This window comes from Strigops habroptila, chromosome 21 (genome assembly GCF_004027225.2).
Source record: "Strigops habroptila isolate Jane chromosome 21, bStrHab1.2.pri, whole genome shotgun sequence".
NCBI lineage: Eukaryota > Metazoa > Chordata > Aves > Psittaciformes > Psittacidae > Strigops > Strigops habroptila.
The window spans coordinates 5,210,754-5,221,374 of record NC_044297.2 but is presented as its reverse complement, the minus strand read 5'-3'; the positions used below and the strand labels follow the sequence as shown (position 1 = coordinate 5,221,374).

At 47.8% G+C, this 10,621-nt stretch overlaps 1 protein-coding gene across 5 annotated transcripts in view; it reads left to right on the top strand.

The window, feature by feature from the left end:
- Positions 1 to 10,621, top strand: part of XPO7 (exportin 7) — a 41,789-nt gene that overhangs the window by 8,638 nt on the left and 22,530 nt on the right. The window contains exons 1-6 of one of the 5 annotated variants that reach the window (XM_030509905.1): positions 1,991 to 2,809; positions 2,949 to 3,095; positions 4,769 to 4,862; positions 5,619 to 5,785; positions 7,809 to 7,874; positions 10,054 to 10,158. In XM_030509905.1, coding sequence (XP_030365765.1) covers positions 2,750 to 2,809; positions 2,949 to 3,095; positions 4,769 to 4,862; positions 5,619 to 5,785; positions 7,809 to 7,874; positions 10,054 to 10,158 — 639 coding nt within the window. In that variant the 5' untranslated portion in view covers positions 1,991 to 2,749. Of the gene's footprint in view, positions 1 to 1,990; positions 2,810 to 2,948; positions 3,096 to 4,768; positions 4,863 to 5,618; positions 5,786 to 7,808; positions 7,902 to 10,053; positions 10,159 to 10,621 lie in introns of those variants that run through there. The other 4 variants (XM_030509904.1, XM_030509907.1, XM_030509906.1 and 1 more) reach the window with 4 other exon arrangements.

The following is a 10,621-nucleotide window of genomic DNA, read 5'->3' as shown; positions in this document are numbered from 1 at the left end:
CCTGGAGGTAGAGGGGTAAGTGCTGCTGGGACTCTGCATGCCCATAGTGAGCAGGGACATAAATCCCTCATTGCCTGCCCTGGTGCTTGCGGAGCCTGACTTTGATTCCAACATATGGGGGAATCAGTTAGGGGATATTTGAATGGATGAATGTGCTTGGGACAAAAATAACTGTCTTAAACATGTTGCAGGATCTCTGGCTCAGCGAGTCAGTAACCATAAGGCAGGAGGAAGAGAATGTCTTGGAAACAATGTGTGCCTGGAGGATCTACAGTAGTGCACATCCTTTGGGATATCAGAACCAGCAGCAGCAGCAAAGTTTGGCTGGATCTTGTTAAGCCAAAACACTGCAGTGCAGATGCTGAATCCGTGGGGTTGTTGCTTGCCTGCTCCCCCCAGGCAGTCAGGGCTGGCTCTTGGCTCCTGCTCTCTGTCTGCCTCTGCCATCTTGAGCACACCAGTGTGTGTTTCCTCGGTGTTCTGAAATGGGAACTCTCAGCGTGGCCAAGTCAAACTCTGTTGAACTAAACCTGCCCAGAGCTTATTGCAGCCCTTGGATGGGAAGAGTGGTGCTTAAGCAACCGTGTAATACAGGATCAATTCTGCAGCCTTCCCCCGGGACTCCTTTTAGGTAGCTGTTACTTGCCTTGTAGTATTTATCATTTTAAAGATGATCACACATTGTTTATCTTCACCACGGGGAAACCAGTGAGCAGTGAAGGGCTTTATTTGTAGCTTGTACTGTAAATGAGATTGATGGGTTGGGCTTTTACTTCTCTGTTCCGAGCTTCACAGCTGCTCTCAGCGGACAAACATCTGAGGCCATGAGCAAGGGGTGCCATCGTTGAAGGACAACTTCTTTTTTCGCTGTTTGATGTGATGCAGAGTTCCTGGGAGGCTGATGGATTGGGAATTCCTGCTCTGGACTGTGCAGCCTGTGGTGGACAGAGCTTTGCCCATGCAGGGCTGTGGTGGAAGGAGCCCCCGGCTCTCTGCAGCTTGTTGGACTGCAGCAAAACTTCCATCCCTGGAACCTGTCGCTGTTGAGGGGGAAAAATGTGTGTGCAGGTAGGAAGAGAAGGGAGTTGCTGGTTGTGCTGAGCTTGGAGGCAAGAGGTGTTGGTAGAAGTTCTGTGGCAGTTTAGGCTTCTCAGTATGAATTGAAGCCACGTGCTCCCAGCTGGGAGATGACCGGTGGTTCAAGTTGTCATTTAGCCCTTATAGCATGATGTATGGAAGAAAATGGATCGAGTGGGGTTTATTTTTTACTACATCAAGTACTTTGGTTGTGATAGTTTGTGTTGATGGAATATGGTGTGTGTCGCTGTAGGGAAATGCTGGGATTTCAGTGCTGTCCTGTGAGGAGCAGATAAGAGCGATTCGGAAGGCCGGGAGCTGGCAGGGAAGGAGCTGTTGTACACTTGGGGCTGTCTCCTGGGACTCACCACTTCTCCTCCCAAAATCCCACCCCAAGTGCTGCCCCACAGCTCCAGAATCCCCATGGGCTCCCCTGAGCCCCCATCTCTGGAGCTGTTCCTACTCCAAGGAGCAATAACCGCAAGGTTGGGTCAGTGGTAGTTGTCCTCAGTGCTGGTTTGCTTCTCACCTCGCTGGTGACGCAGCCCGTGCGTGCAGTGCTAGCAGGATGCCAGAGTCTCCCTGTTTCACACACTCTGCTGGCTCATGCTTTAGGCCTTATCTAGAATACGCAGAGCTCCTGCCCTGCATAATCGTTACAGGAAATAGTATTTTTATCTTGGAAGAGTAGGTATTGCCCAGTGGTTGTAGGGAAATGATCCCCACCTCCTTGCTGCCCCTTGTGCCCAAGATCTCCGGCTTTCCAGACCAGCACTGAAAATCATAGAATCCTGGGATGGTTTTGGGTTGGAAGAGACCTTAAAGCAACCTGCTCTAGTGGAAGGTGTCCCTGCCCGTGGCAGGGGTTGGAGCTGGAGGAGTTTTAAGGTGTCTTCCAACTCAAACCATTCCAGGATTCTGTGATTATTTAAAAGAACAAACAAATCAGAGCTGTGGAATATGGTTCAAGGTAAGGGAATCTTTGCAGAGGGTCCCCCCCTGTGTTTCTTCTGACCCTCTCTTATCTGATGGTCACCTCAGCATCCAAGCCTCAAAAGCTTGTGTGTGCTTTTGGCGTGGAGCTGCTGTGCTTGTGTAGGAGGCGCTGAGCTGCCGCGGTGCGTGGCGCCGCCGCTGGCCCGGCAGCAGCCGATGTATCCTCCTTATACAGAGCACAAACGTTTTGTTGGGCTTGTAATGCTTCACCTCTGGAAACTCAGAACAGAGGCCTAAAGCACGTGAAAATACCTGCTCATTAATGTAGCAGCAGGAACCCGAGGGAATGCTTCTGTCCATCTGGGAAGTCGCTTTTTCATCAGGACACCCAAGATTTCACTGGGGGAAACCATCTGCCTGGATCACAGCTTATGGCAAATATTTTCCAGTTGTTTGAGCACAGAGAATCTGCCTGGTAGTTTTATTTCCCTTCAGAGGCGTTCACAGAGATGCTGCTCAAAGGCTTCCATCTCATTCTTCATTTGCTCTGCTCTGCTTTAGGTATTTGCATGTGAAGATTTAACACAAGGTCCTTCCAGCATCCCAGGCTGCTGAAACCCTCCCTTGTAGTGCCCTGCAAAGGGAATATAAATGAAGTTTGTAGGGATTTGACACTGTATGACAGAAAAGCTAGACTTGAGGATGGCTTTTTTTCACTTCATTTGGCCAGTTTAGGATGATTTGTTACAGGATGAGGTGTAAGAGGTTTTCCAGGCCCCAGCAGCCACACGGTGAGGTGCGTTTCCCTTCCTTTGTGCAAACAGTGAAGTTGTACATGCGTGTATGTATATACCTCCCTATAACCTGGGTTAAACTGCTGCATAACTAAACTGTTACGCCTCTCGTTTCTAACTGATGTGTTTTCTGTGTTCCAGAGCCTAGCCCAGCTAGAGAACCTGTGCAAGCAGCTGTATGAGACCACAGACACTGCGACACGGCTGCAGGCAGAGAAAGCCCTGGTTGAGTTCACCAACAGCCCCGACTGCCTGAGCAAGTGCCAGCTGCTGCTAGAAAGAGGGAGTGTATGTAAAGCAATATAATTGTCCAAAGTGTGTCTTGGTATTTTGGGCATTGATAAGGGAAACAGCCTCAAGGTCTGGTATGCAGTGTTTCTATCCCATAGCCACTGTGCTCTCATGTATCTCAATCCGTGGGCAGCCTGTGCCAAAAAAAGCACTGGCTCTGGTGGCTAATTCTGCTGCTGCAGTGGTTCCTACAAATGGTTGTCAATTCTGATGTCTTGTGGCCTTGCTGCATTCCTCCCAGGCTTCCACCCAGACATGGCAAGCTTCAAGTTGAAAGCATTATTATGGCAGTGGTATTTCAAAGGCTGTGGGAACCACTGCCTGCTCTGGAGGCTTTGGGGAGAAGAAAATGGTGTGTGTAAAGGGGTGCAGAGGGGATAAACCCAGCAGTGCTGCTTCTGGAATGTGTCATTGGAATGTTTCTCTGCTATAGTGTTGTCTTAATAATCCAACAGTTTAACACAGGGAAAATCAGATCATGTGCTTTAGAATTAGTGTTACAGAAAGGATGTCAGAGATGCCAGCAGTAAATCCTGCCTGGCTTTTTCAGCTTGCTTCTTTGAAGTGGCCATTTGGTTCTTACCTTGCATCAGCACAAAGAATGTTTAAAACGGCTTTGCCACATGGCTGTGCAAGATGTGGCTTTTGGCAGAGTGTGCGTCCCCCTTTCCTATCTATCAGATTGAAACCTTGCTCACAAAAGTAGGAAACATTAAAGAGCGCATTGTAAAGAGTAGGTCCTCCAGGAGGAGGAGGCAGTGAGGGGAGGGGAGGAGAGTGGCACTTAACAGGCTCAGCAAATGTACACACAACAAATGATTCCACTTTTGGTGCAATTTGAAGTCCAAACCAAACTGATAGAAGCTTTTCTTTGGGAACTAGTGCCTGGTTTACCTGAGCACAAATCAAGTTTTATATAGATATATAATTAGGGGAGTTCCTAAAGCCCAGTTTCATTTTGTGTGTGATCCATTGTCCCTCTGACCCTTGCGAGAGGGTTGTGGGGTTTTTTGTTCGGTCTGGATCCAACTTTATCCCCATTGTCCTTGGGAATGTTGGATATCCTGCACCTTGGATACTCAGCTTTCTGCAGTATGTATATTCCAGAAATGAGCACGCACAATGCTTGTCTCCCCCCTGGCTGTGATTTGGATTTGGGTGCAGCCGGGCTTTGAGGTGGTTGGGTGCCATCAGCTGTGAGTCTCAGCTAGGTTACAGCTCAGTGGTCCTGTGCTGTGCTGGGAGAAACAAAGTTTAACCTCTGTTTAGTGGTCAAGTGGAAGTTGTAAATGCTTCTTAAGGCACAGTGACGTACTTCTATGGCTCAGAGGGCAAATTGGCTTTTCCAGGCAGGTCTGGAAGGTAACTTGGTGTAGTTTGATGATGCTTGCAGTTTACTCCTGCCTTCAGTGGTGGTTCTGTTGTCTTCTGCTCTTCAAAAGCTCTTCCTTTCTTTCTTAAGCACTTCAAACACTAATTTGATTTACTTTAGTGTCTCTAAACACACAGAATAAATGCTATGGAAAGTATTTAGATTTGCCAATGAAATGAATTCTTTAAACTCAAGTTGCCAGAGAGCGATTAGCTTAAACCCCAGCATTGCTGCTTGTTCTTCTGACGTGTGCAGTAAACTCTTGCTTGTGTTTTGCTTTCTCACTTTCTCTTTGCAGTCATCGTATTCCCAGCTGCTGGCAGCTACCTGCCTTACCAAGCTCGTGTCACGCACAAACAACCCCTTACCGTTGGAACAGCGAATAGATATCCGTAAGTGCAAGCCTCAGTTCTTCTGATCACACCAATGGGAATGTCCTGTGGGCTTTCACCCATGGCTGGGAGGTTTTCTGCAACCTCCTGGGCTTTGCATGGACGTCCTAAGGTACAGGATGCCCAAAAGGCAAAGAAACATTTCTCTGTATCAAGAGTTCAGGGCTACATGTAGTGAGATTTTCTGGTGGGAAGGAAATGACAATGAATAAACCAGTTGCAGTTGATGAATTCCTTTTGGGGTGTAAGACAAGCGTGGTGCTTGCCTCTGCTGAGGACATGCTGTCCAAACTGCACATCCTTCCTGGGTCTCTGAAATACCATTTAGGATGTATCCGAAGGGGACAGTCAGTCTGTCCCAGTGCTCTTTCCTGGAGAGCTGCCTTTCCTCCCAGGAGGGATTCTGAATGCCATGGAGTCTGCTTTCTTCTTCACAAATGATGCGGTAGATGATCATCCCTGAGGAAAGGTCTTGAAATATCTGTAGCTTTTCTTGCTGATAACATGTGTTTGCAGAGGAGTGGACTTCATCTGGTAATACAAACCAAGTTGGGTTTGTGGGGCAGAACCCTCACCTGCCTCTAACCACTTTCCAGATCTGTTCCACAGCTTTTCTATGTTAAAGGCACAAGTAAAAGGTCAATATTTGTATCTGACCCACTACTGATTATTTTTTGAACTGCTTTGCTAAAGCAGTGTTGCCATCTCAGTCCCTTCTGCCAAGTTTGCCTCTACAGATGCTTCTCTGTGTTTCAGGGAACTATGTGCTCAACTACCTTGCCACGAGGCCAAAGCTGGCAACGTTTGTCACGCAAGCACTAATCCAGTTGTATGCCAGGATCACAAAGTTGGGCTGGTTTGACTGTCAGAAGGATGAATATGTCTTCAGGAACGTGATCACAGATGTCACAAGGTTTTTACAGGTCAGATTTTCTCTTTGAGATGAATACACACCTTGTGGCATTTGCAAGTCCGTGCACTTCCAGCTATTGTTTTGTATCTCAGTATCCTCTGTCCAGTCCTTCATCTGGGCATTTCTTGGTGGAATAGTGGCTGCCAGGGCTGAGCAGCTGACAACTGGCAGGACAGGTCAGTGGTTTACAACTTGAAGCTTGGTGGGGCAGGGGTTTATTTCTGGATGCTGCCACCATTAGTATGCAGTGGTTAAGACCCATCTTTTAGCGTTCCAGTTGCACAATTCTTCTTTCAAGCTTCAGTACACTCTGCTGATGAGTGCAAAATGGTAAACACGTGGGTTCATTGTCTAGGAGGGAAATAATGTGCCATGCTTGACTTGCTTCCCTTCACTGCAAGGGTGATACATGCCTGGAAATGGTGTTTGATATTTAGCTGAGTTATCGTAACAAAATGTGGCTCAAAACTAGTGTGTTAAACATGTTCCTGTTTCAAATTGTCTTTAAAAGCCTCTTGGTTCATAAACATACATGCTGCCACCACAGTATAAGGGATTCATTCCCAACCCAAAAGACTCTATAGGTGGAAGGTTGCATTTTTATCGACAGCTATCTCCAAAGTGAACCTTCCTCCCAGAGAGATCAGTAAATCCTGTATCACTATGAATACTCATTTATTTGCTCTGAAATTGTCCCAAAATTCAAAGTTGGAGGAGGACAGTGAGCTCAACGTGACCAGAAACTCCTCCCAGTGTGGAAAAGGAGATGTAAGGAGATGCACCAGGCTTTCATTCTGCAGTGGCAGGGTGTGGGTATTTAGACAACAGGCTAACTACTATTATTTCAGGCATTTACAGGTGTCTGCGGTGAGGTAGGATCTAGAGGCTCAGTAATTTAAAGCTCATGCTCCTTTTTGGGCTGGTAACCATGTCCCGGGTAGTTTGCAGATGCACTTAACTGAAATGATCAGGACTAGATTCCTCATTCTCCTGGCTCATGACATGGAATGTGTGCTGCGTAATCAGGACCCTCACTGCATGGTGTCTGTGTGCAGGTGGAGATGGTCTGTTCCTGCCTGCTCAAGTGTCCTGTTCTGGCTACTCTAGTGTACAGGAGGCTGCCCTTGATTTTAAAGCTGTGGTTCAGCGAGGTTTGCCAGTGGCTGCTATCAGATATTATCTTGTAAATACCAAGACTGTCATCAGGAGCTGGCTCCAGGAAAGAAGTGGCTATGTCCCAAGCCTAAATATGCCTCAGTTTCTCTCTTGCAGCCAAGTTGAGCTGGGGATCAGGGCAGTTTGTGCAGGAGGTGCAACGCAAGGTGGAGCTGGGAAAGGAAACATCATTTATTAGTTACAGAACAGAAACTGGGGCAAAGGAACAACACAGGTTGTTTCTCTTCAGTCAGTTGATAAATGGATTAACGTTCCCAGTGAGGAGGTGTCTGTGACAGGCTCAGCTCACAATTGGCCCCTTGTTGGGAGTCTCCAGTGCAGACAGAGGCTGAGCAGGCTGTGCAGGATGGAGTCCCTTCACGGGGAGATGGGCTCTGCTTGGCAGGAGGGTGGCTGCAGAAACCTGGTCAGTGCTGCTTGTGGTGTTCAAGGTCTGGAGTCTAAAAAAGGGAGGATTTACTTCCCAGAGTTTTTATCTGGCAGTTTTAATACTCATCCTACACAGCCTCTGTTAACACGAAACCGACTTCTAGAAAACAAATCTTTTCAGAGCTCAGGCATGACACAAAATAGTTGATTAAACTATTAAATAAAAGGAGCCTGTTTTTATTAGCGTGTATCACCCAGCTCTTCGGACCCCTTTGCATTGTTCACAACACCCTGCATTTCAAAAGCGTGTTTAAAATTCTCTTTTGGTGTTGCTCATGGGGAGTTTCCAGTCACAATACTACAAAGATAAAGCACTTGTAGACAAATGTGTCTACAAGTCTTCCAAGCAGAAAGGTCTCTCTGTGCTGGTGAAGCTTCATAACCCTCTGACGCTGCTAACTGCATTCCCTGTCCCTTTGCTTCCCCAGGATAGTGTAGAGCACTGCATCATAGGAGTGACAATCCTGTCCCAACTAACTAATGAAATTAATCAAGTAAGTGCTACAGCCTTCCTCAGTGAAGTAAGTGTCCCAATTTTCTCATTCATATTGTTGTGTCCTGCTGTGTGGTGTCGGGGGGTTTGGTTGGGGTTTTGGTGTGGGGATGTTGTGTTGAATGGTGTTCTTTTTTGTTTTGTTGTTATTTTTACCCAGTCACTGTTGTGGTGAGATGCTGAAACCTCCTGTCCTGAGGAACTGTTTTGTTTCACTGGCATCTTCCATCTTCTCCCATATTTTGATGTAATTCCAGATAGAATCATGGAATCCCAGACTGGTTTGTGTTGGAAGGGACCTTAAAACTCATCCAGTTCCAACCCCCTGCCCCGGGCAGGGACACCTTCCACTAGAGCAGGTTGCTCCAAGCCCCTGTGTCCAAGCTGGCCTTGAACACTGCCAGGGATGGGGCAGCCACAGCTTCTCTGGGCACCCTGTGACCTTCTCCTTGCCCAGGCTTTTGTACAACCCCAGCTCCATCTCCACGGAGGCTGGTCCTTCACCTCCTTGCACCAGGGATAGAAGCAGTCTGATGACCTCTAGAAATGATTCTATCAGCATCTTTGTCCAGTGCTACACTCCTGCTTGCAGGAGGATGGTCAGCACAGAAGCTGGCACCTATCCCAATTCCAGTGTCTGCAGGTTCATACTAGAATAAGCAATGAAGTTAAAGCCTGATCAGAAATCTCTTGCTAGGATCTTGGCTATCAAACCTGCCACAGTTTACTACTCCTTCCTAAATGTGCTCTGTGCCAGCGATTGCTCAGGGCTGGATTCGGTGACTCATCTGGGAAAGTCTAAAACTGCCATTACTTGCAAAATAATAAATGTGCCAACATGCCCACTCATCAGTGTGGTCCTGTGTGTGTACACAGCAAAACCCACCCCAAAACTCCCTCCTGGGGCTTCTCTTCAGGCTTCTCTTGGTAACTAGTGAAACTTCCAACTACATTGCACAAGAGTTGGATTTCCTCGAGCTCTGTTTGCTGAGGCGCTTGTTCCATAAGCTCCCAGAACAAATAAAGCAGAGTGCTGGTAACTGTTGTGAAGTCTCAGTTTTCATCTGGTGAGTACTGCACAGGCTTGCCCCAAGGTGCTGAGCATCCCCTGTGCTGCATTTCACTGGTGGAAACCACGTGGCCTCCTGGTGAAGAAAAAGAGAAATGCTTATTCACCATGAGCCCAGACACACGTAAGATCTGCAGTGACCACAGAGAGAGGAAACAATGCTCATTTCCTTAAAGAGCCTTATATCCAATAGCGTGAGGTGAGGGATGGTAATTCAGTCATTAGAGCACCTGACAAATTTAGGTTCAGTTCTGATCTGCTACCAGCTGCTGGGTGATGCAGGGCTTCTCCTTCTCATCTATAATATAAGAGACAAGAGTGTTTGCATCCTCCGTGGGGTTGTTGGGATGGTTCATATGTTGAAGTGAAGTCTGCGTGGTTAGAGCTGCACTGACTCTTGCAGTGCTGGATGAGAAGGGTGCATGGTTAAGGTTAACGGAGGTGTAGTAACAGAAGCACAAGGAAAATGGAGCTTCACGTTGTGCGCCTCTGGTTGAACCAACCAGAGACTTTGTTATCCACTATAAAGCAGTTTGTGTGGATTTGCCTCTTGGATCTCATCTCAGCTTTTTATCCTGCTACAGTGAGAGGTCCAGAACTGGAGCTTACTGTGATAGATACAGCAAAGTCCAAACTGGCTGGCAGTGGTTAACTCTCCTTCTAGTTTCTTCTCATCTGTGCAGGTTCAGGAGAGGAATTAGAATTGCTGGGAGTTGACCATGTGTCTGCCCAGGGCTTCAGGTAGGATTTAACTCTCAGGAGTTTGGAGCACTTTAGAAAGCAGTGTTGGAGTTTCTAAAATGACCGAAGTGCTGTTGATCCTGCTTTGGAAGAGATTGAAATGAACTTGAAAGTAAACCCAACCCTGCTGTCAGGCAGGGTGCAGGGAAGCTGCATTGTAAGTATTGTAGGTGGAAAGTCCTGTCATCAGCAATATGATTTTATCCATGGAAGAGCCATCGCACAGTGCACCCCCCTGGTAGCCAACTGGTGGGACATTGCTCTGGGGAGGGAGACCTGGGTGTCCCAGGGCTTAACAGGCCACCAGGTCCTGCTGTTCTTGTTCCACCTCTGCCCCTCAGGTCTAAGCACTGGTTTTCTCTCTGCTCAGGCGGATACTACTCATCCACTGACCAAGCACAGGAAAATAGCCTCTTCCTTCCGTGATTCATCTTTATTTGATATTTTCACACTGTCATGCAATTTACTGAAACAGGTAAGGAAACCGTCATTTGGCATCTCTTTTGGGGCTGCATGTGGGGCAACAGGGTTTGGGCTGATGTTCCCTCTGATGGAACTCCCTTGGAACCAGCGCTGCTCTTCTCAAAGTGATGTTCTGGGCTTGTTCTTCATTTCAGTCTCCCCTCTGGCAGGTTAAAGCCATTCCCCTTGGCCTGTCCCTACAGGCCCTTGTCCAAAGCCCCTCTCCAGGTTTCTTGGAGCCCCTTTAGGCACTGGAGCTGCTCTAAGGTCTCCCCTTCAGGAGCCTTCTCTTCTCCAGGCTGCCCCAGCCCAGCTCTCTCAGCCTGGCTCCAGAGCAGAGCTGCTCCAGCCCTCGCAGCAGCTCCGGGGCCTCCTCTGGACTTGTTCCAGCAGCTCCACATCCCTCTTGTGTTGTTGCCCCAGAGCTGGATCAGGGCTGCAGTTTTGGGGCTTATTTTGCTGTTATTAGTTTGGGG